Source organism: Anabrus simplex, chromosome 7, assembly GCF_040414725.1.
Source record: "Anabrus simplex isolate iqAnaSimp1 chromosome 7, ASM4041472v1, whole genome shotgun sequence".
Lineage (NCBI taxonomy): Eukaryota > Metazoa > Arthropoda > Insecta > Orthoptera > Tettigoniidae > Anabrus > Anabrus simplex.
The window spans coordinates 181460367-181487059 of record NC_090271.1 but is presented as its reverse complement, the minus strand read 5'-3'; the positions used below and the strand labels follow the sequence as shown (position 1 = coordinate 181487059).

The window sequence follows — 26693 nt, the reverse complement described above, 5'->3', positions numbered from 1 at the left end:
TGGCAAAAGGGGCTCTTGTTAAGACGCAGCAGGTCGTTATGCTACTTAGAATCCAGAACGGGTAAAAAAAAAAAGTAAATAAATAAATGCAATGTAAATATTAATCTTGTACCAGTTGTATAGTATCATTTGAAGTAATTCCACGTACTGTATATCAGTTGACTATATTTGTAAGTAGTACAGGAGATATTATAAGTAGAATTTTGTAAACAATATAAATTTATTACGGATGAGCTGTGTGTTTAATAGAAAACATTGTTAGCGTAAATTGTATAATATTGTATTATAGGAAAATTTTCTTCTCTTGTTAATTTAATATTTAGTGCTTGACAATAATGTATTTTAGTGTACCATTTGCCACCGAGGTAGACACCTCATTTGCAAATAAAGAGATTCTGATTTTGAATTCAACAGCCAGATACTGAATAGCTGTTAGGAATAGGGAACATGCATGATCTGGGGTTTTAATTACAAATATGCTAATCTGATTCAAAATTTCATTCAGAATTCAAAAATGTGATCAGAATGTACAAATAATAACTCCAAACATAATAAAAATGTAAATCAATGTACAAAACTGTCACGTGACGCAAGTACGCGATCTCATTGGTCTGACGTCATCGTACAGGTTGACTGAATTAGCAGACGAAATAACACATAGTGTGCTGTGAGAAGCAGGATACACTTCGCATATTTCTACTTTATGTTAGTGTCTGGTATGGTTAAATTCGAGGTCTATACATTGGATAATAATATGAGTGGTATATTTTAGACTTAAAATTAATCCTGCGCAGACAGTGAGGCTGAAAACTTAAATGGTGTAGAGTTCCGATGTGCAATAGCACATCGCATACCATCCCAAACAAATTGTTTATAAATGTTCCAAAGACGCTAAAACTAGTGAGAAATGGATTTTGGCGAGCTGGAGAAATGCTGGCGATATATCGGAAAAGTCTACAGTTTATTTTTTTGAAGATTTTAACGTAAGATGATTTTGTTTGAATTTTCAATCACTTTTCCATGTCAGCTGTTCTAGTGGTAAAACTTTAAATTTTAATGTATGATGCTTTATTTAAATGCTTCAATTACATCTTGGAATATGAAAGTAATAAACAGTGCATTAATTAATGCTGATTATTAAAGTATTCTCCAAACCTAATCTATGTTTTGGGTGATCCATGTCAAGATAATAAATCAAAGGGGTTATGAACCATTTTGACAGCTCTAATTCTAGCAATTTATCTTGGCATGCAACAGTTATTTATGTCTTTATTGAAGAGCTTAATTTGTAAAGAAATTTAGGCTATATCTAAATACTCTATAATATAACAAAAAATAGGCATGTACATCATGAAAGGAAACAACATGAATTTAACAAATGTATAATTCTACACAAAACCAATGCTTGTCTGTTGGGGTCTTATAAGTTAACAATGTTCAGTTATAATAATTATCACAATATTAATGAAATAAATAACATAATTGCACACAGGTGAAAATAGTGATGTTGGTGTTTAAAATATTATCCAACTTAGCCTAAGTTTTAGGTTATACAAGCCAAGCCAATAAACCGAAGGTTAAAAATACCGGGCGAATTAGCCGTGCAGTTAGGAGCACACAGCTGTGAGCTCGCATCCGGGAGATAGTGGGTTTCGAACCCCACTGCCGGCAACCCCGAAGATGGTTTTCCGTGGTTTCCCATTTTCACACCAGGCAAATGCTGAGGCTGTACCTAAGGCCACGGCCGCTTCGTTCCCATTCCTAGGCCTTTCCTGTCCCATTGTCGCCATAAGACCTATATGTGACGGTGTGACGGGAAAAAAAAAGAAAAGAAAAAAAAAAGAAAGTAAAAATCACAGCACCCAAAGACATTCCTGTATTGAACGACTAAAATGTCACCAGGACACTTTTCTTGCCTGATATACTCAGCTTGTTAAAAGCCAAATGTAATTAATGTTATTGGCTTTACGCCCCGCTAACTATTTCTACAATTTTCGGAGACGCCGATGTGCAGGAATTTAGTCCTGCAGGAGTTCTTTTACGTGCCAGTAAATCTACCGACACGAGGCTGATGTATTTGAGCACCTTCAACCACCACCGGACTGAACCAGGATCGAACCTGCCAAGTTGGAGTCAGAAGGCCAGCACCTCAACCGTCTGAACCACTCAGTCCAACTTGTGAAAACTAGATGAAGTCATATTTATCTTTATCTTGTTTAACTTTTTTCCTCTACAAAGATATTTAATGTTTCTCTTTCATGGGCCCCGGAAGTGGGTAGGCCAGTTGTCCCAACCATAAATATATATTTTTTGGGGAATGATAGACTATAGCCCTATCGTACTATGATCTTTCTTTCTTTCCTTCTTTCTTTCTTTCTTAATCAGTTTATCCTTCAGGGTTGGTTTTCTCTCGGACTCAGCGAGGGATTTCACCTCTACCGCTTCAAGGGCAGTGTCCTGGAACGTGAGACTTTGGGTATGGTGATGAAACTGGTGAGAAGGGCCATTACCTCGCCCAGGCAGCCTCACCTGCTATGCTCAACAGGGGCCTTGTTGGAGGATGGGAGGATCGGAAGGGATAGACAAGGAAGAAGGAAGGAAACGGCCGTGGCCTTAGGTGCCTGGAGGAGAAGTGGGAAAATATGAAAAACCACTTCGAGGATGGCTGAGGTGGGATTCGCAACCCCTCTACTCAGTTGACCTCCCGAGGCTGAGTAGACCCCGTTCCAGCCCTCGTACTATTTGTTTTCAACTTTCATGGCAGAGCCGGGAATCGAAACCAGGCCTCCGGGAGTGGCAGCTAATCACATTAACTACTACACCACAGAGATGGACTAGTACTATAATGCTACCTATATGTTTATGTTAGTGCTGAAATCCGATTCCTTACTTTACTAATGCTGAAAGCCTGAAAATTTAATGTTATTCTTTAATATGGGAATCAGTCTAGAAGGAAATGTTGAAAGTGATGTGATATCTATCCAGGTTCGTTGTTATCCTAATACTATGGGTTACAGTACATTGCACGTATATAAAAGACGCCACTTACAAACTTCCTTTTTATCCGCGAATTTCTGCGGCCACAAAAGTCACTATTTTTCAAGAACGATGACATCTACACATGGTAGATTGTCTGACTGTGCTGTTTTGAACCTTTCTTCCGTCATTTCGAAGTTATTCGCGATCATGAATAATAAACAATCGGCTTTTAGCAACGGCTGGTAGAGCTGCATGCGGTACTGGATCGTGACGTCACAGTGCGCCGCTTACGTCAGAGGCCGTTTCACTCGCCTTGCGGAAAGACACTATTAAATATTTTTTTAACGGTAGAAAACAAGGCAACTTACCACAATGTAATACGTTTACGTACTATTTCATTGGTGTACTTTTCAAAAAAAAATATTTTTGAAAATTATGCATGTTCCCTATTGGTGTACAGGAATAATGGGCCCCAGTGTGTACCATGATAACGCCCACATTATCACATATCCTCCGCCAGCCAGTCTCCGCCCGACCGTGCAACAACGTACCATAACCTTGATGAAAACTGGCATACATGCACTCAGCCATTGATGTGATGAACCATGAATCAGGATTCATCGGACCAGGTGACCTTTTTCCAACCATCCACACTCCAGTGGCAATTATTTTGTTCCCACCTTATGTGCTGCTTTCAATGAAGTGCTGTCAGTTCCCCAAGAAGAGTTTGATTTATTCTGTGAAGTTACGAAAGATGCAGCCCCTAGAATTCCACAACACAAGGTATCCACATGAGAAACAGTACATGGAACAGACTGACTAGGATTTTCAGAACAATGTCAGGGACTTCTACCAAACTTTCAAATCCAACCTAAGAGGCTATCAAGCCTCCAGTCTATCATTCAGAAAATGAAGATGGAAAGCTTTCAAAGCTTTCAAATCCAACCTAAGAGGCTATCAAGCCTCCAGTCTATCCTTCAGAAAATGAAGATGGAAAGCTAGAACTGAACAACAAAGAAAGCTGTACTACTTTGGTATGTTACTTTAACAAGTTATTCAGCTGTGACAAACTAATACAGAGACTGCCCACGTCCCACCCAATCCAAGGTCTGTCTAACTTGCACCCACCCTGTACAATGGAAATTGAACAGATCGATAACCTGAAGGCAAATAAAGCAGCTCGAGAGGATTCAATCATGGCAGAAATACTGAAGCTGGCAAATGACTATATCCTGAACATGCTTGCTGTGCTTTTTCAGAAGATATAGAGAACTAATAGGTCTTCTGAAAGGGCAGTCAGCACTAATCCACCCTCTGCATGTAAAGAGAGATGAGAGGGACATCAGCAGTTGCCTATTCCATACAAGTTCCTTTCAAAAGTACTCAAGAATAGAATCCAAGATAATCTTGATAAACAGAATGGTTAGTACCAGTCTGGTTTCTGAAAGGATGTTCCTGCCCAGAACAGATCTTCAATCTGAAGAACATCATCAGTTACAAGACAATGAGAAGGTACAACTATGTGGTCCTCTTCGTCGATTTTACGAAAGCACGTGACTTGACTGATCAAGCATCATTATTGAATATTCTGGAAGAGTCTGGTTGGATGACACATCCAGAAACATGATCAGATAGACTCTCACCAACACAATCTTGAAACTGAAAGTCATAGATGAGATCTGAAGAGCCATTTCAGATCAAAACTGGTGTCAGACAAGGTAATGGATTCTCTCCACTCCTTTTTAACTGTAGAAGGTCATTCATGAATGGAGGAAGACACGTGGGCAAGAAGGGAATGAAGACTGGTTCAGATTAAGTCCCAAACTCACAGGGGTATATGCTCACTATCTTCTGCAGATGACTAGGCCATTTTTACTAACATCAGTTCAGCAATAAGAAATATCAACCCTTAGAAACAAATAGCTGGGAGGTAGATCTACAAATCTCCTCTGAGAAGACAAAATATGCAGGGTGAACCAGAACTATACAGAGAAAAAATCAGGGATGCTCTTCATGTTATCTTAAGAACGATGGTGTAATCGGATTAGTGGAGAAAATTTTTCTTTTTGAGAAAATAAGGTTACTGTGTTACTTCTGGGTGCATGATTCAAATTGACAAACTCGCCATATTTGCTATGCCCGAGCACAAGCTGCTGCCATGCTTCAGGGAAGAGAAGGGGAGGGAGGATAAGTTGTGTGTATGATGGAGACAGAAGATAATGTTCTGCGCGTAGTATGCTCAAGTTTCCTCCTTCGACTCGCAAAGGATTGTCCTTGTCTCTTACAGGCAATATTCACAGTTCATTTATTAAACAGATGTAACTGCACACAGAGTACAAGACCATACTGTAATTAAGACACACCTGACATCAAGGAATACACCAGATCATTTCCCGTCTCGTCTGATGGTCGCAAAACGTTCTTTATTATTTAACATGTGCGAAGAGGCAACACTGCCACCCCACGATTGTGTATTCCTTCGATCACAACATTGTAAATGGAATGAAATGCTAAACAAAGGAAACAATATGCCCAATGGTTTGATTACAGTAAATGTTCAATATGCCCCCCCCACCTTCTTCGAAGCACAGTTCACAATGGTGTAGTAGTGACCTTTGGACTCTGTTCAGGATGTGTGGTGTGTCATGAACCTGGAAAGCTGTCTGTATTCCTGGTATAAGTTCATCTTCCCCTTCTATAGGGTTTGCACAGTAGTCAATTTGTGCACAAGAAACTGTACACTGCCTACTGAGGCTGAGAAGCGACTATGCAAAACAAACGATAAACTTGCGCATTCGTAATGAGCATTACCTCTGTTTTCCCGTCCCTTCTATTTTCTGGCGTACAGCAACAGGCAGCAGCTAACTCTCTGGCATAGCAAACACAGCAAGTTCGTCAATTTGATTGCGCGCCCGGAAATAACAAAGTAACCTCATTTTCTCAAAAAGAAAAAAAATTCTTAACATAACATGAAGAGCATATCTGACTTTTTGTCAGTATAGTTCTGATACACTCTGCATGACAAACATCAATGATGGACCAGAATGGACGATCACTAACTGTGGGATGAATGAATAGGTAAAGAAGTTCGAGTATCTGGGCAAAATAATCCAGAAGAATGGATTAGAACAGAAAGCGATCAATATCAGGATCTAGTGGACCGGGATCATCAGCTGACAAAAACCACCTACAATAAGAAGCTTCTGAGAATAAGAGTCAAGCTTAGACACTACAGTACAGCTGTGAAACCAGAAGGATTATGCACTTCAGAGATTCTTGGCTATGAATAGAAAGGGACAAGTTGCTCAATCAGCAAAGATGGAACGAAAGATATTACAGAAGTTCTGGGCAACAGATGGGTTGATGGGCAAGTATGGTTGTAGTCAAATGAAGAACTTTTCAGCAAGATAAAACCTATACCATCCATTAAAAAGAGAAGATTACTGCTCTATAGTCACATCTTCCATATGATTAACGAGAGAGTAAGAAAATCTGGAAATTCATAAAATGAAAAGCTGCACGGTCGAGGTGGTTCTAGGAATGTGAGAAAGATCTCAGACAGATCGGTATCCCTGAAAACAAAATCAGGCACAGGGATGAATTTAGATGAATGGTTAAAAGTTACCCAAGTTCACCTTTGGGTGAAGATCGATCGATCAATCAATCAATCAATCAATCAATCAATCAATCAATATTGATCTGCATTTAGGGCAGTCGCCCAGGTGGCAGATTCCCTATCTGTTGCTTTCCTAGCCTTTTCTTAAATGATTTCAAAGAAAATGGAAATTTATTGAACGTCTCCTTTGGTAAGATATTCCAATCCCTAACTCCCCTTCCTATAAATGAATATTTGCCCCAGTTTGTCCTCTTGAATTCCAACTTTATCTTCATATTGTGATTTTTCCTACTTTTATAAATGCCACTCAAACTTATTCGTCTACTAATGTCATTCCATGCCATTTCTCCGCTGACAGCTCGGAACATACCACTTATGTCTCAAATATTGTAATAATATTTGAGACATACGTCATCTTCAATACGGAACCAAAATGAGAATAGTTACTTGTAACACACCACTTAGTCGAGCAGCTCTTCTTCTTATTCTCAATTCTTCCCAACCCAAACTTGGGAACATTTTTGTAACGCTACTCTTTTGTCGGAAATCACCCAGAACAAATCGAGCTGCTTTTCTTTGGATTTTTTCCAGTTCTTGAATCAGGTAATCCTGGTGAGGGTCCCATACACTGGAACCATACTCTAGTTGGGGTCTTACCAGAGACTTATATGCCCTCTCCTTTACATCCTTACTACAACCCCTAAACACCCTCATAACCATGTGCAGAGATCTGTACCCTTTATTTACAATCCCATTTATGTGATTACCCTAAGCCTAAGCGCTCAAGATATACTGGCAGAATGTCAAGGCCAGCAGATGAACAAGATCTAAACACTGAAAATGAGGCGGACTGTTAACATGTAGTCCATACAGAATGGTTTTTTTTTTAATTTAAAAAGCAGTATACAGAAGTCAGAAAATGATTCAGATGTACATTTTATAAATATTTTGTACTGGAAAAAAGTAAATAATGTTTTATAACTACTTTTGAGTTGAGTCACAAAATTTCAAGTGTTCTTCCTCAAAATACGCATTTGCTGAGCTCGTCCTTTGTATTTCCAATGTCTCATAAAAAACCAAACCAAAGCAAACCCCATGGCACTACAGCCCTTGAAGGGCCTTGGCCTACCAAGCGACCGCTGCTCAGCCCGAAGGCCTGCAGATTGCGAGGTGTCGTGTGGTCAACACGACAAATCCTCTCGGTCGTTATTCTTGGCTTTCTAGACCGGGGCCGCTATCTCACCGTCAGATAGCTCCTCAATTCTAATCACGCAGGATGAGTGGACCTCGAACCAGCCCTCAGGTCCAGGTAAAAATCCCTGACCTGGCCAGAAATCGAACCCGGGGCCTCCGGGTAAGAGGCAGGCACGCTACCCCTACACCACGGGGGCCGGCTTTCCAATGTCTCATATATAATAGTAATATTTAAGAACTGAAATTAAGACTATATTTTCATTCAACTTATTTAGGCTATAAGTGCGCACAGAAGAGAGAAGTGAGAGGGGGTTAAGTTTGTACAGGTAACTATGAAAAATTCTGCACTCTAGTTATTGATTACCCTTTCAAACATCACAATAAAATGATTCTAGAAATTAACAAAAAATTTGAATCTACTGTAACTTACCTGTAATATCCAGGTAAGACGATGTGTACACCTGAGCTTGGGCAACAAATTTCCTTGACAAAAGGATCATCCATCTTCCGTACTGAATCAGTAAAAGGTCCTGCTGCATTGATGATACATTTTGCTTTTACATCCCACTCTTGACCTGTCAGTTCATCTCGTAGATGAGCTCCACATAATCTCTCATTTCCATTTTTGTCTAAATGCTTATGGAGAGCTGTACACGTTACATGATTTGCAACAGTGGCTCCATGACGAGTCGCGGTTAGTGCAATAGACAAATTCATGCGAGCATCATTCTGCTGGCCTGAAAATTAAAGTCAATGTATAAGCCTAAAAACTCTGCAGGGAAGTTAAATTATTTAAGACTAGAGGATCAAATATTTTGATATTTTTATTTCATTAACAATCATTTTGTAAATAGGTTGCTGTATTAGATTGAGAGTTCAAGTAAGAATTACACAAGTAATACTGGTTTGGGAAATATTAAGTTGAGAGTGGGGCAATAATTTTGATTACCTGTGTTTTAGCTGGAGTTTTTTTTTTTTTTTTTTTACTTAATCAGAAGGGAAAACATGTTAATATTAATACAGATATGGTAGTAAAAATCTAATGTTTGCAGAACTGATATTCTACCAATGGATATAAATAAATCTCCAAATAGCCTGTAACTGTGCTTCATGTACGTACATTTGATAGAAATTGTGATTTACAATGCAAAGGTTGTTAAATGTGTAAACTTAACCACACATTTCAGCATTGGTTGTGCAAATGTGACACTAGTCACTTTCTGGAAAGTTTTCACATTTGTTATAATCCGCTCCCCTTAGTCTCCTCTACTATTATCTAATTATTTTCTTCCATTTCAGTAATAGGTTAGTAGGCTGGCCGCTAAATGTCACTTTTTGTGGTGAAAGAGTTAAGTGCAATCCTCATCCCAAGCATTGCGAATAATAGTCCCCAAAGGCACTTTACTCAATATTACTGAGGATTTCTATATACATATGGACCAATACTTTAATCCAATTCACAACTTAAATGAACTAATAGATAAAACAAATGTCCTTTACGACACCACCACCTAAGGAATAAAGAACAAGAAAAACACTCGACTAGTTCCCCCACAAGACATGCCCCCGCCCACCCAAATCACCACCCCTATCCCCTCCCCTCCCTCTCCCCCCTCGACTACTCACAGCGCTAACTCTCACCATACGAGGAGTAGTGCACAATGTGCTTCCAGCAGGGCAACAGCATCTGGCCTTCCCAACTGAGTAAACTAGCACACACAGCTCCCACCTCATATCACACTAAACAGACGTTCTCTCATATGTAATCTTTCCTCTTTTCCATTTAGACTCTACAACTACTGTTCCATAGATGATTGCACCTACTCCAAGCACACAATAAACAACAAGAAAACTTTTACTAGAAGAACACAACATCAATCTCCACAAGCAAAATTTGAAGATGTCAATGCCAGCTTACCTCATTTTGACTTTAAAACAGCCCTGCCAGCACAAAAAGCAACATACCTCAGCACCATGTCTAACAAGCCTACACCTCACCAGAATAAGTATCACACAAGATACAAAGTGTTCAACTAGCAACATACCAGAATTTTTAAGTGCATCTTAACTATGAAGAAGACAGAACTACAACAGGTGTAACGGGCGCCTTTGCTGGCGAGATGTAGTGTTTACAGTGCACTATGTCTTCTGGTATGGGCTATATCAAATTTGTTACTTTCATTGACCTGTCTCAGTCTCATCCTTGGCTTTGACAATACGAAAGTGACTGAGGTATGAGTGATGTTAGTAATACCATTCCCTATGCAGCCAGTCCCTGTTATGAATGGTGAGAAAATATCACTCATAGGGTCAGTTGGTGCATGCATTTCAGTGGGCTTGGCAGACTGATATGTAATAGCAACGGCTGGCTCGGTGAGGAAAGCAACAGGAAACTACCTCACTCCTCATTTCCCTAGTACGCTTCTTCAGTGATGCCTAGGCTATTTATGACAGCTGTTGGCAGAGCTGCAGAGGATCAAACCAGCCTTTGGGCTGAATACCCAACATACATACATTAATGTTATTTATCATGCTTTTTAATCACATTCTTAAACTGAGTAATGTCCAATGATTTGTACATGTTTTATCTCATGTTCTTAATGCAGCTGAGGATGATCCATACAGATCAAAACCAGTACTGCAAAATAGTGTATTTCCAAGCATAAATACATTGTATTTTTAATAAGTAGCATTTATTAGGTGGAATTATCCCCATTTTACAATCGTGGGACATCATTGGACGACAACTCCAGCGTCATCCACAACTGGCATTAACCGTCTCTGTATTGACCGACCATGTGCAACAGGCATGGAACTCCCTCCCACAAGCTGACATCCTACACCTGTTTGACACAATGCACGTACGGTTGCATGCCTGCATTCAACAGTGAGGTGATTACACCGGTTTATTAATGGACCAGCATGGCACATCTTGCGCGGATATTAACCTGTTGTCTTGTACCTTTAATCAATTATGTTACCTCAACAAATATGTTGCCAAAATTTCCACATTTTACATTCCTTATTTCATGGTGTTTGGATATTTTTTTCCGCCAGTGTTTAAATGATATGAGTTAGTACGGTGGGTACACCAAAGCAAGCTGCACTTTTTTATTGGAATGTGCCATTGCTGTAGACATAGTTGATGACAAAAGATAACTTTCCAGATAGGGAGCCACTTGAAAATTCATGTATAACACCAAAATGACGGCCATTAAAAATGGCACCATTAGCCACCGTATTGGCGCACTAAATTGTTTTGTATCTCAGCTCCTAATTGCCCGATTTCAATTTTCCTCTTTTCCTTTGAAAGGTCCTATGAAGAGGACACTTCTTATCCCTATACATTTACCTCTATACCTTAAGGGTGGAACAAAATTTTCAAAAATATGTTTTTTTAATTTTTAGCAGTGTTGTATAATTTTTTTTTTTTTTTTTTTAATGATGGCTGGCACATATTAATTCTCCTCCTAGTGCCATAGACTGGACCACATGTTGCTTATGTAAAATGTCTAGTGATGAAGACTTTGTTTGCCCTGCCTGCCACCCACCCACTCTCTCTCTCTCTCTCTCTCTCTCTCTCTCTCAATGCTGAATCACTTGTTGGTGCTGGCTACAGGAAGCTCGCAGAACATTTAATTGAATTTCAGAATCTAAGTACAGTGCCCTGTGGTTTGGATTTACAGAAGTTAAATAAGAGGGAAGGAATAAAAGGAATATTTTGAAAAAGCAAAGATAAGTGGCACAAAAAGTGTGCCCTTAACTTTATTAAAACAAAACTTGACAGGGCAAAGAAACACAAATGTTCACTGTCCTTACCCAACACATCATCCAAACACTGTCTACAGACTCCATCAGAACCAAATGAAAGAATGAAGAAGAAAAAGATAAACAAGGTCTGGGAGCTGTACAACATTATCTATTAAAATGAAAGATGAAGGGGACTACTCAAAAACCTTTGTATAAGGTTGCTTCTCTACAAGACAATAAAAGAGAGTGCCAAAATTATAACATTGAACAGTGTTCCTCAAGGTGGCGATTTAGTTGCCAAAGAAGCAGAGTACCATTCGAAGTTCTAAACAAGTTTCAATAATTGTCCCAGAACATCAAACGGAGTAAAAGAGGAAGAGGTCAGCTTTATCTGCGAAAGTATGGCCTTTGCTTCCATTGCACGCTTCATGGGAGAGAAAATCTAGGACTTTGAATCCACTGAGATTGTATTCAAAATGCCTCTTTATACAAACAGCTTAACAAGTCTTCTGGGCATGGAAAGTGAAGACCTTCTAAATACACATACTACCCGTCTACGTGAGAGGATTATCAATCACTTCCCACGAACGAAAACACAACTTTCAGGCAGATTACCGAGATAATGGTAATATTTTTCAAAATAGTCATTCTGAAAACCTTGATGACGATGCTGATGCATGTGAGAAAGGTGAAAAAACAAAAGTGAGAAAAAAAAAGTGAGGGAAAAAAAAAATTGATGGTCACATGAATGATGATCAACAAACTGCAAGCGTTCCCCCAGAACTTCTGGCTCTAGTGTGCTATTTACTCAATGGTTACACTTCAGTGGAGAACACAACTAGAGCAACCCAGCTTGCTTTGATTATCAGCCAATTAATAGTTTTCAACCACAGTAAAAACATGCCGAAAGACAACACTGTTTGTCAAAGAAAAGTCAGGAACCACCTGTTCCATTATACTTGAGCCTGTCTGTATTTGGAAGACCACGAAATAAGACAATAACTGAAGGCATGCATGAAAGAGGCCTCTCAATATCACCAAACAGAATTAGGGAGAAAACAGTAAGTCTTGCTTACTTGGGAGATTCTCATGAGTTCAAGAAGAAGGTGTCATTTGTCCCACAAACTTGCATCATGAATTTTTCGTACGACAGCACTGACTATAACTACAGCAGCACAACTTCAGAATCGTCTTTCCACAGAACAGCAATTTCTATCTTTCAAATTCCCGCCAAAGGAGAGGTCGATGAACCTCGTGAAATTGTCATAAGCATTTCTTGTATTGACCGTAGTAACAGAAAAGTGCCGAAGCTTCCAGATAGCTACAGTGTTGTCAAGCCCGTAACATTGCCCGACCCCAAAACTATGGATTCGACTTCTATTTTCTATTATTAATATGTTTATATCTCACTCTCCCCCCGCTAAGGGTGCTGAATATGGACTTTAAAAAATCTTGAGTGTCATTATTCATCTCAGCGACCCCTTAAACTATGGATTCGACACTATTTCCGATTATTTTTATATATCATACCCCCCTCGTCCCTACCACCCCAAAGGGTGATGAACTTGGATTTCAACAAATTCCAGAGTATCAGTATTCATCTCAGCCACCCTGAAAATGATTAACAATAATAATAATAATAATAATAATAATAATAATAATAATAATAATAATAATTTTATTTCTCACCCCCCCCCCTCGCTCCCGCCCTGAAGGGGGCTGAAATTGGACTTTAAAATCCGGAGTGTCACTATTTATCTCAGCGACCCCGAAAACTATGAAATCAACACTATTTTCGATTATTTTTAACTCGTCCCCCAAGGCCCCCCCCCTTTAAGGGTGCTTGTGGTGTCTTTCCCCCCACGAGGTTTTTTTTTCCTGATACTAAGTCATAAGTGTACCAAGTTTGGTTGAAATTGCTCGAGTGGTATAGGACAAGATGCAATACATACATACCTACATACCCACCTATAGACCTATAGATTACATAGACTCGCCTTTGCTCGTTGGAAACCCCCAGTTGCTCTTCATTAGGCAGGAGGGGTGATAACTCTTGTCATTCCATTGTTGATATTCTATATTTTTAACAAACATACTGTACCAGTAAAAGAGCCCGACTTGAAGATTTTAATTTTAACGTAAGCATGAAATAGTTCTCAGGGCGAAACTGGATAGACACTAGCTAGGGCTTGGTACAGGAGGCAGGGTCCTATCTACAAGAAAGATTTTAATCAGATTGAATAAGAGTTTATTCATGAAATGCATATCAAATTGCACATCACCTCATTGTAGATAGGGGTTGTCTTCAACATCGTCCTTTTAATGGTCCGGGTCTCCAGCTCACCGGGCCGAACAGGCTGGAACACGTTCCAGAAAATGCCAAATACTCCGTTAAGATGAGGCCGGAACACCCAGGTTGGTCGTGTATGAGTAAGTCTCGAACTTCCGATGTTCTGGATGATCTCCGATGGTCTTTGACGATATTGCAGGTAACCATTCATCATCTAAGTCCAATGTGGGTGATGGACTCAATGTCCACAAAGACATCGAAAATGTGTTCTTCTACACTCGCAGAATTTACAAGTCAAAGTTCATAAAGACCTTGAATAATTGGTCTCTCACCACTGGCGAAATTACAAGTCACTGTCCATAAAGACTTAAAAGAATTCGTTCCTTAACACTCGCGAAAATGACAAGTCCATGTTCATAAAGACTTTGAATAATTTCAGAGTTCATCACTGGCGAAAATTACAAGTCAATGTCCGTAAAGACTTTGAAGAATTTTAGAGTTCATCACTGGCGAAAATTACAAGTCACTGTCTGTAAAGACTTTGAATAAATTGTTCCTAAACACTCGCAAATATTAAAAGACTTTGAATAATTTTAGAGTTCATCACTGGTGAAAATTGCAAGTCACTGTTCATCAAGACTTAGAATAATTTGTTCCTTAACACTCACAGATATTACAAGTCCATGTTCAGAAAGACTTTGAATAGTTTTAGAGTTCACCACTGGTAAAAATTGCAAGTCGCTGTTCATAAAGACTTAGAATAATTTTAGAGTTCACGCGCTCACAATTGATAAGTCCCATATGGCCGTGATGGTTTAAGTTCTGCATAAAGACTATAACCACTTGAAGATAGCCTCTGACGACTACGGCAGCGTGTAGAGCCAGGCTGAATACTCAGCTGTGACTGATTGATCAGGCTAAAATGAGCCCTCCTTATATTCGGTTTGGGGGCTTCTACGTCATCATATAGCGTGATCCCTTGAAGCTGGTTATCCCATGAATCCCTCGACGGATTTACTTGAGATTCACGCTTTGCGATGTTTATGCGATTCCCTTCAAAATGACATGTCGCTCAAGTCGCTACCATAATTATTAGAGCAGTTTTAAAATTTTCTTAATCGAATGTTCGTGAAGGTGTGACGCTTGAATCCAGAACATACCAGGTCAGGCCAGCTACACTTGGCGTGTCAGGCGGGTGATCTATCTTGCCCCTGCCGCTACATCACACACACAGCTGTCCTTGACTCGCTCGCTCATTCCACTGAATGTAATCAAACCAGGCTTGCTCGGAATATTACGCGTGATGATTAAATGCAATTAACTATCAAAAAATACGCATGTACAGGCCGTAACCAGTACAATACATACATACATTATCATTATAGACTGTTATGCCTTTCAGCGTTCAGTCTGCAAGCCTCTGAGAATTTACTAAACGTCGCCACAATCCTCGATTTGCAACTAGTGTTGTGGCCTCATTTAGTTCTATACCTCTTATCTTTAAATCGTTAGAAACCGAGTCTAACCATCGTCGTCTTGGTCTCCCTCTACTTCTCTTACCTTCCATAGCAGAGTCTATTATTCTCCTAGGTAACCTATCCTCCTCCATTCGCCTCACATGACCCCACCACCGAAGCCGGTTTATGCGTACAGCTTCATCCATCGAGTTCATTTCTAAATTAGCCTTTATCTCCTCATTCCAAGTACCCTCCTGCCATTGTTCCCTCCGGTTTGTACCAGCAATCATTCTTGCTACTTTCATGTCTGTTACTTCTAACTTATGGATAGGCCAAACTGCTTACTACATTTCCACCTAACCGAATCCCTCCCTGCCATTTTATACCTTTCAGCAGATGATCCATGTAAACTACGAACAGCAAAGGTGAAAGATTACAGCCTTGTCCAACCCCTGTAAGTACCCTGAACCAAGAACTCATTCTACCATCAATTCTCACTGAAGCCCAATTGTCAACATAAATGCCTTTGATTGATTTTAATAATCTACCTTTAATTCCATAGTCCCCCAGTATGGCGAACATCTTTTCGCTCGGTACCCTGTCATATGCTTTCTCTAGATCTACGAAACATAAACACAACTTCCTATTCCTCTCGTAGCATTTTTCAATTACCTGGCGCATACTGAAAATCTGATCCTGACAGCCTCTCTGTGGTCTGAAACCACACTGGTTTTCATCCAACTTCCTCTCAACGATTGATCGCACCCTCCCTTCCAAGATGCCAGTGAATACTTTGCCTGGTATACTAATCAATGAGATACCTCGATAGTTGTTGCAATCCTTCCTGTTCCCTTGCTTATAGATAGGTGCAATTACTGCTTTTGTCCAATATGAAGGTACCTTACCAACACTCCACGCTAATTTTGCTACTATATGAAGCCATTTCATCCCTGCCTTCCCACTATACTTCACCATTTCAGGTCTAATTTCATCTATTCCTGCTGCCTTATGACAATGGAGTTTTTTTTTACCATCCTTTCCACTTCCTCAAGCATAATTTCACCAAAATCATTTTCCTCCTCCCCATGAGCTTGGCTGTTTGCAACACCACCAGGATGATTTCCTTTTACATTGAGAAGATGTTCAAAATATTCCCTCCACCTCTCCAGTGATTCCCTGGGATCTATTATGAGTTCACCTGAATTACTCAAAACACTGTTCATTTCCTTTTTCCCTCCCTTCCTAAGATTCTTTATTACTGTCCAGAAAGGTTTCCCTGCTGCTTGACCTAGCCTTTCCAGGTTATTACCAAAATCTTCCCACGACTTCTTTTTGGATTCAGCAACTATTTGTTGCGCTCTGTTTCTTTCATCTACATACAAATCCCTGTCTGCCTCGGCCCTTGTTTGGAGCCATTTCTGATAAGCCTTCTTTTTATGTTTACAGGCTGCTCTCACTTCATCATTCCACCAAGATGTTCGCCTTTTCCCATCTTTACAGACAGTTGTTCCTAGGCATTCCCTTGCTGTTTCTACTACAGAATCCCTGTATGCCACCCATTCACTTTCTATATCCTGGACCTGCTTACTGTCTACTGTTCAAAACTTCTCACAAATTATATCCATGTACTTCTGTCCAATTTCCTTGTCCTGGAGATTTTCTACCCTTATTCGTTTGCAGACAGATTTCACTTTCTCTACCCTAAGCCTAGAGATACTTAGTTCACTACAGATCAGATAGTGGTCTGCATCATCAAAAAATCCGCGAAAAACTCGTACATTCCTAACAGATTTCCTGAATTCAGAGTCTGTTAAGATATAGTGTATTATGGATCTGATACCCCTAGCCTCCCATGTGTAGCGGTGAATAGCCTTATGCTTGAAGAATATATTCGTAACAGCTAAACCCATACTATCACAGAAGTCTAGCAAATGCTTCCCATTCCCATCAGCTTCCATATCTTCCCCACATTTACCAATCACCTTTTCGTATCCTTCAGTTCTATTCCCAACTCTCGCATTGAAATCGCCCATTAGCACTATTCTATCCTTGCTGTTGACCCTGACCACGATGTCACTCAATGCTTCATATAACTTGTCAACTTCATCCTCATCTGCACCTTCACATGGTGAATACACGGACACAATTCTTGTCCTAATTCCTCCAACTGACAAATCTACCCACATCATTCGCTCATTTACATGCCTAACAGAAACTATGTTGCGTGCAATGGTATTCCTGATAAAGAGCCCTACCCCAGATTCTGCCCTTCCCTTTCTAACACCCGTCAAGTACACTTGATAATCTCGTATATCTTCCTCATTATCTCCCCTTACCCGAATATCACTTACTCCTAGCACATCGAGATGCATCCTCTTTGCTGACTCAGCCAGTTTTACCTTCTTTCTTCCATAAGCCCCATTAATAAATGCAATACAGACGATGGGTCATGACATTACCACGGAAGAGAGGTGTTATCATCTCTGATAACCTATCGGCAGGGCAAAACCGGTTCACTATGCTCCTAGATGGATGGTTGTTGCATTACCAAGGAAGAAAGACATTATCATCTCTGATAATCGTTCGACAGTGCAAAAATGGTTCACTACAATCCAAGACGGATGACTGAAGACAAAGATTTTGGTGAAGTGGATCACGGTCATATGTTAGATTACATAGTCAAGAACAGAGTAGAAATAGCACCACCCAATGCAACAACAGAAAATATATATTTTACCCCACTATGCTGTGAAGAAGCAAAGGAGGGACTGGACTAAATGGAGATTTTGATGCTTCGTCTCACAAATAAGGATGCCCAGTTCTAAATGATGACCCTGAAATGGAATCCAACTTGTTGCCCGAAATCTTCACAACACTGTTTCGGTTCCACACGTACGTATGGTCATGTATGACAGCCATCATGCAACCTACAACTGACTTGATAAACTTAACCATATTAGGTATTTCATTTGATCCTGTATTGACTTGTCTAAATCTATTTAAAATAGTAAACCTGTGCATTGCAAGACCCCAGAACAAAATGTCTGCTACGGGAAGCTACCGCAAGATTGTATGATCCGTTAGATCTATTCACACCGATTCTAATTATTGCCACAGCCAAATTATTTAAAATAGTTTCTTTAATGGACCTACAACTGACTCGGAGGAAAAATGATCTTTGGTATTGGTTGGGGAGTACAGAGGAAGGTAACTTCCAAATGATGAAAGAAACTGCAGGTTATAGATGTACGTTCCTGCCACTCGGTCTTACTTGTAGCCCTCTCTCTTTTTATTTTCCAGCTACACTTTGAGAACTTGTGACACCACAAAGTGAACCCAACTGCAGCATCAATTCTTGACACCTCCACCTTTATGGATGATTTTACACCTAGCATAGAAAATGAAAACACAGCCGTGACCACCTCCCATGAACTTGGCTGTGACCGTCTACTATGAACTCACCTCTCGTCTCAAACTTGCAAAAATGCCCTTGTATAAAAGGGTAACAAATTCAGAGACTCCAAATCAGATCACTTATTCATCACTCATAAAGATGTAACCTGTGCACTGCAAGACTCTGGAACAAAATGTCAGTTACTGGAAGCTACTGCAAGATTGTATGATCCATTAGACCTATTCACACTGATCCTAACTACTGCCAAGATTCTGTTTCAAGATACGTGGTGCCTAGGTGTGCAGTGGAGAGAGATTCTTCCATTCGATCTCAGATGGAGGTGAAGAGCCTGGATCTTCAATTTTTGTCATTTATCTAAAGTCCAAGATGGTTGGCATATAACCACCTACAGAAAGTGACTTATTCATCCATGTGTTTTGTGTGATGCCTCCAAAAGGGTTTTTGTAGCAGCCTTATACATACAATCAACTGTTGGAGACATTGTGACAAGTCATCCTTGTCATCATCATTTTCATTTCCCCTTGTCCAGTTTCTGCTAGTTCGGGGTATTGATGGCTCTTCTCCGCCGTTGCCTCCCCTTCCACCACTCCTCTTCAGTAATTGCATTCCACTCCAGTCTCCTTTTTCTTATACTATTCTTAATAGAATCCATCTATCTTGCTCTGGGCCTCCCTCTTGCCCTCTTTCCTTCTATCTTAGCCTCCAACACTTGTTTTGGTATCCTTTCATCCTCCATCCTCATAACATGTCCCAACCATCTCAATTTATTCTTCTCCATCCTATCACTCAGTTTTTCTACCCCTATCCCTTTTCTGACCTCAACACTTCTTACTCTATTTCTCCTTGTCTTCCCTACCATACTCCTCAGGAACTTCATCTCACTGGCCTGAATTTTAATCTCATTTCTACCGGGCAAGTTGGCCGTGCTGTTAGGGGCGCACGGCTGTGAGCTTGCATCCGGGAGATAGTGGGTTCGAATCCCACTGTCGGCACCCCTGAAGATGGATTTCCATGGTTTCCCATTTTCACACCAGGCAAATACTGGGGCTGTACCTTAATTAAGGCCACGGCTGCTTCCTTCCAACTCTTAGGCCTTTCCTATCCCATCGTCGCCATAAGACCTATCTGTGTCGGTGCGACGTAAAGCCACTAGCAAAAAAAAAAAAAAAAAAAAGCAATCTCATTTCTTGCTTTCTCTGATGCATACATTAATATAGGAGTATAGTACATTTTGTACAATATCTCTTTACATTTCATAGGAACTTCTCTGTTCCACACCGGGTTCCTTACATTCTGGCAGAACCTATTTCCTGCTTGTACCCTTCTGCTGCGCTCCTTACCCAACATTTTCCTTTTCCTTCTCCTCTTGTCATCACCACTGTTTTGCTCTTCTCCACACGGATTTTCATACCATATTTCTCAATATTGTCATTTAAAGCCTCTAGTTAGATTTGCACTTCTGTATTGGTAACTTCCCAGATCACTATGTCATCTGCAAACAATAATATTTTTATATCCTCTCCATATCTTCCCTTTGTTTCCTTTAGAAACCATTACAAATATAAGTGAAGAAACACTTCCCTGTCTTAGTCCACTTTGGTTTCTAAACCGATCTGTTCTCCCCACTGGAGTCTGAGTATGACTGGAACAATTCCTATAAACTGCTTTCACCAGTTCCCTTGATTGCTTTCCACATCCTTTCCTTTCCAAGGTTTCCCATGCTTTTTCTCTATTAACATCATCAGATCTTTTCCATATTCACACTGTTTTTCTATTAGTAATCTCACGGTAAATACAGGGTCAGTCGTTGACCTGCCCTGTTGAAATCCATACAGCTCTTCTTAAATCTATATCCACCCTTCCTCTCATCATCCTTTCTATTTTCTCCAATATTTTGGCTACTTGTGACAATGGTGTGATTTCTTGATAACTGTCACCTTTCTTAAATACTGGTATTATGAAATGAAATAGTGTATGGCTTTTAGTGCCGGGAGTGTCCGAGGGCATGTTCGGCTCGCCAGGTGCAGTTCTTTTGATTTGACTCCCGTAGACGACCTGCGCATCTTGATGAGGAGGAAATAATGATGAAGATGACACATACACCCAGTCCTCGTGCAAGCGAAATTAACCAATGATGGTTAAAATTCCCAACCCTACCAGGAATCGAACCCGGGACCCCTGTGGCCAAAGGCCAGCATGCTAACCATTTAGCCATCGAGTCAGACATTGGTATTATTACAACTTTTCGCCAGTCATCAGGTACTCAGTTTTCCCTCCATATACACCTTAGCAGCCTATGTGGACCAATAGGTCCTGCTGTCTATCATTTTCACACACATTTCATCCATCCTTGCTGCTTTTCCTGTTTTCAATTGTTTAACAGCCATTTCCACCTCTGCCATTTGCAATATCACTCTCCATTTCTGGATCAACCTCATTTATCCCTAGACTCTCTTCTGCATCAATTCTCATATTCAAGAGTTTATTGAAATAATCTTTCCACTTATTCTTTATCTCCTGTGGGTCTGTTATTACATTTCCACTCTCTTCCTTCACTTGTTTTGTTTAGATCCTTGTATGCGCTAAAAACAGACTAGTGTCCGTGAGGAAAGAGATCCTACCAAGGCTGGAACTAGTCGCAGCCTTAATTGGGCCACGACTACTGAAGTATTCCTGCAATGAAACTAGACTGCATTCTACAAGTGTGACATTGTGGAGAGATTTATCAGTGACATTAGGATGGAACCAGAATAGCCCAACTGCTGGAAAAAATTTGTGTGCAATTGACTTACCAAGATCTTGATGTACACATCAGCCAGTCAGTGGAGACACTGTCCAGGGAGCGACAACCCTGCAGATTTTCTCTCCAGAGGTATTAAATCAATGAAGCTGATTTTGCTGGACTCGTGATTTTAATCTTACAAAATTGTACAAAACTATTTTAATCCTCTTAGTCAATACTGTATATTTTTACGTACAATTAAGACGAAAGTTCACCCGTCAATGCGGATTCAACAATGAGATTCATAGTCTGGGATGGACTCATGGTTACAAGGACGTGAATGGGTCAAGCACTGCCAGCATTCTTGACCACAAGATCCATGTGTGAGAAGTGACCTTCCCAAAGCACGGAAAGAAACGAAACATATTTTACCTGTCAGTACCTGGAATACCAACTACTGATGCAACAAAATACAGTTTGAATCAGAAAATAAAACATATAAAAGCACGGGTATTATGCTTCATAAATAATGCCAGAGGAAAAGAGAAGAATACTGATCAGTTGAAAGCCAGTGAACTGGAGAGGTATTGTAAGAACTAGATACACTTGTCACAAAAAGAAAACTTTATGTCTGAATACAGAGCCCTCAAGAACGAATGCAAATTGCATAAAGAGTCCAAAATCATACGCTACATCCTGTTCCTCCAAAATGTCATTCAATTGGTAGGACGTTTGGAATTTGCAGATCTTACACCTCAACAAAGGCACCGCATCCTCCTCAAAGTTCACATGCTTTTGTAATGTTGTTGATCCAACACACTAACATTAGACTATACAATCTAGGAGTCAGATTAATACAGTAAAACCTCGTTAATTTGAAGTCGTTGGGGTGCAAAAATAGGACTTTGAATGATGTGATTTTGAATTAACTGCCAATTAGTAATTCACAAAATATTCTACGATCCGTTACTGCATGCAATTAACCTTGATTCACAGTTTAAACCTTTCAAATGCCAAGGAAAATATCTATTTCCAAAATGTATCCAACAAGGTGCATTTACAGTATTCAAATGATCCACTTGGATAACTTACTAATAAACATAAACTCACGCAACGAAAAAAAAAAAAAAAAAAAAAAAAGCATTTCAATATTTTTTTTGCTAGTGTCTTTATGTCGCACCGACACAGATAGGTTTTATGGCGACGATGGGATAGGAAAGGCCTAGGAGTTGGAAGGAAGCGGCCGTGGCCTTAATTAAGGTACAGCCCCAGCATTTGCCTGGTGTGAAAACTGGAAACCACGGAAAACCATCTTCAGGGCTGCTGACAGTGGGATTCGAACCCACTATCTCCCGGATGCAAGCTCACAGCCGGACGCCCCTAACCACATGGCCAATTCACCCGGTAGCATGATTCAAAGATGAGGAGAAATCTATGCTGGCTCCCCTGTGCAACTCCTTTATTCACTGGACTACTGTACAGTATGCATTTTAGATGTTCTGTACTTGTGCGGAAAGTATCCGATGCCCTTAAAACATCATGGCTTATCGAACTTTCCTATGACGAGGGAAGAAACTCTCTCGCTTCTGTATGCATAATAACACAGTACAGTGATTATCCTTGTACGATTTTCCGCCATGGCACTTCTCTCGTAATTCGCTGCGTCACAAAGTATTCCAAGACCGACCCATTAATGCATGCAATCATCTTGATTCACAGTTTAAACCTTTCAAATGCCATGGAAAATCTATTTCTGAAATGTATCCAACAAGGTGCATTTAAATTATTCAAATAATGCACTTGGATAAATCATTGGCAAATATAACCACACAATGAAAGAAAAAACACACGATTCAAAGATGAAGACAAATTATGCTGGCTCCCCTGCGCAAATGCTTTATGTTTTGGATTGATGTACTGTTTGCATATTTTAGATGCCTTGTACTTGCCAGATGCCTTTAAAACATCGTGGTTTATCGAACTTCCCTATGACAAGGGGAGGAAGTCTCTCGCTTCCGTGTGCATTGCAATACAGTACGATGATCCCCACCCCTGTACAATTTCCCAGCTGGCACTTTTCTCCTTTAAACCCATAAGTCCGTTTGGGCTCCGCATTTAAAGAAACCAATGCAGTTTCATCAGCATTGGCAATATTGTTTGATGCGTACAAATTGATTATCTGAGCCACGCTTTTTTGCCAACTGTTGTCATCGTCAGTGTTCGCATATTCTGCTTCTCCACACGCTGCCTTCTATGTGATATTGTGGCGTTCCTTAAAACGCTGAATACAAAAGAATTACACTTTACTCAAACTTAGCAAATATGAAGCACACTGTACACACCGAAGTGAAAGTATGGAAAGGTACCCCAGCACGTTCTGGAAGATGCGTTCTATCATGACCCGGAAAAATTTTTGAATTTAAGTTAATATGTAAAATACTACTTTTTAAAAATGTAAAGGCAGTTTTGAATTAGAAGTCTGAATTTCGGTAATGGGACCGACATTGTTCTTTGAATTACAAATTATCCGTATTTTGAATTAAATAATTTAAATAAGATGTAAAACCATACCTCATCTTTCCAGGAACGAGAGCGTCTTCGAATTAGGAGAGATTTTAAATTAACCGATTTTGAATTATCGAGGTTCTACTGTACTAAGAGAGTGCCGTTCAGAATTCTGGATGCTCAAGGCAAAGCAATGCATAAAAAGGGTCATTCACACCTGTCTACCTTCCAAAATTGCAAGGAAAGACAAAGGACATAAGCGTGAAGCTCCCTTCCCACCTGATTGAGTCCAGTATACAAAACCCTTTGGTGTGCCTGGGATAGATTTTGCTGTCCAATGACTGTCAAAGAAGTGCACCCATTCTGAAAAAATGCTACATAGTACTTTGCACGTGTGCAGCCATATGAGCATTACACCTAGAGCTTTCTACAGATAAGACCAATAAGAAATTCCTCCTGGCCTTCAGATGCTTCAATGGAAGAAGAGGATTTCCCCACACAGCCTACTCAAGTAACATGAGAACTTTCCAGGTCACAAACCAAGAACTGACCGACCTAAAGCAAGTTCTACAAGACAATAAAGCAAACCGGTATTTAGAACACAATGGCGTCTCTTGGAAGTTCCTCTATGTGATATTCAAAGCCAATACTTTCCTTTTTGACTCAGTTAATTTATAACTGTTACATTCTTCAGTCTGTCGAAACTAATTCATGAATAAATAAATTCAGAAACTACATGATGGAAAAACAAAGAAACAACTTAATTAGAAGCAGAATGTCATGTTTTATTCTTGAAAGAACATCATCAGATTCTTCAAATCACACTCGACTGTATTTAGAAATTTCTAAACATTTATGTTTAAATTCTGTTTAAATCCTTAAATACTTGATATATGGAACTTATCTTAATGAAGTCCTAACATCTCTACCATTTAGCATAGAATCCAAGGTGGTGTAATACTCTGTCATTGGCATGAATCCAGTTTGCTAGTTAGTCAGTTCATCATGCTCTGGTTATGTCAATTATATGCTAAACTGTACTTGGATAAGAGATCACCGAGGCTTATCCTGTGCGGAATGGAGAGAGGCCATCAAGATGACAGCGAACGTGTGCGCCGTTCGCTCCGTGCCAGGAAGGTCCCAAGACAACACCCTCTGTCGGCGTTGCCACAGAGAGCACGAAACCCTTCCCCATGTCCTGGGAGCCTGCCCTCACGGGGAGGTATTGAGAAATTCCCGCCATCATACAATACGACACATGATTGCGACCTCGCTGAGGGATCACGGTTTCACGGTGCACGAAGAGGTCTCTGGCCTAGCTACCGACGGGAGTAACAGACGTATTGACATGATAGCCTTTCAACCAGCTAGCAAGCAAGGACTAATCTCAGATCCCACAATACGCTTCGAGTCGCACGTTGGCCAGGCCAAAGAGGTGGACGCCGAAAAGAAGTCAATTTACCAGCCAACTGTAAACTACTATAAAGATAAATATCACCTAGACAATATTTCCGTCCATGGACTCATGATCGGAGCTCGAGGCACAATCCCTAAATTTCTTGTACAGCTATGGGATTCTCTCGGTCTCAGCCGGACACGACTTCACGACATCGCTATCGCCGCAATACGAGGTTCAGTGACCATACTCCGCAATCATCTATATAACATCAGAAGAACCGTATTGCAAATCTATTCCTGAGCCTTTTGGTGAATCTTCTACCTGGCACACTAGCAAAGTCAACAGTAACTTAGAAGACAAAATACTGTGTAGTCGACATACTTTGTCCTTGTGGCAGCCTCCGCATGGGGGAAGTTGTTGTAATAATAATAATAATAATAATAATAATAATAATAATATGTTTTATTATTATTATTATTATTATTATTATTATTATTATTACTATTATTATTTTGTAAACAAATGCGCATTTAATGGGCTGGCTAGTTTAGCAGTCATTTGCCGTTGTCATTTTCCATTGACGTCAACGCCATTATTTTCTTTTCTTTTTTTCTTTTTTCTAGAACTGTACTGATGGTTTTCTTATTTTTGTAAATTACTTTTATATTTTTCACCCCCATGTAAATTTCAATATCTTCTTAATACCTATGTATCTGATTTTATTTTCGATGTGTAAGTTTTATATTTGTGTTGATGTCTTCGGCCTGGTGTGAGCTGAACGTGTGCTGCACTTTGCATCTGGTGTGGAAATTAAAATTTGTCTGGTTTATAATGAGTGATTCACCAACCCCTCGTGATTCAGTTTTATGCATCCAGCTGCTTTTACTACAATTCTGAAATACATCGGTCCCTCTACCTAAACTGAGATAATAGGACGAGATGTGTGTTTACGGGCTAGAAGACAGCAGGAATTATAAGCGCCACTATGAATTCATTATGGGTACCTCGAATGAATCCGTAAAATGAGCACAGATATAAAGAACACTTATCTTACAACAGGAGGTGCACACACAGATCAGGAGCAGATACTGTATAGGCTGAAAACTGCACGCTGCATGTCAAACCTCGCAACGGCTCACTTGGCAGGGGTGCGGTGAGAATTATGATAGTGGATGGTGCTCGAAGGTGCGAATCGCACACAAGTATTTTTTAAATTTGTTATTTTGCTGCCAATTGCCTGGGATGCGGTAAGGTTGTATACTTGATAACTTCCACAGACTGATTGATCTGGCCTTGTAATGGGACGTATGTATCATCGCATAGGGTACTGAGCTGGACTGGACAAGGACGAGGAGGTGATGGTCTG

General features: G+C 40.0%; 1 protein-coding gene across 1 annotated transcript in view; it reads right to left on the bottom strand.

Moving 5' to 3' along the window:
* The window catches only part of Gpo1 (glycerophosphate oxidase 1), a 155703-nt gene that overhangs the window by 91911 nt on the left and 37099 nt on the right, over positions 1-26693 (bottom strand). Inside the window, exon 6 of the mRNA XM_067151486.2 lies at positions 8220-8526. Coding sequence (XP_067007587.2) covers positions 8220-8526 — 307 coding nt within the window. The remainder of the gene's footprint in view (positions 1-8219; positions 8527-26693) is intronic.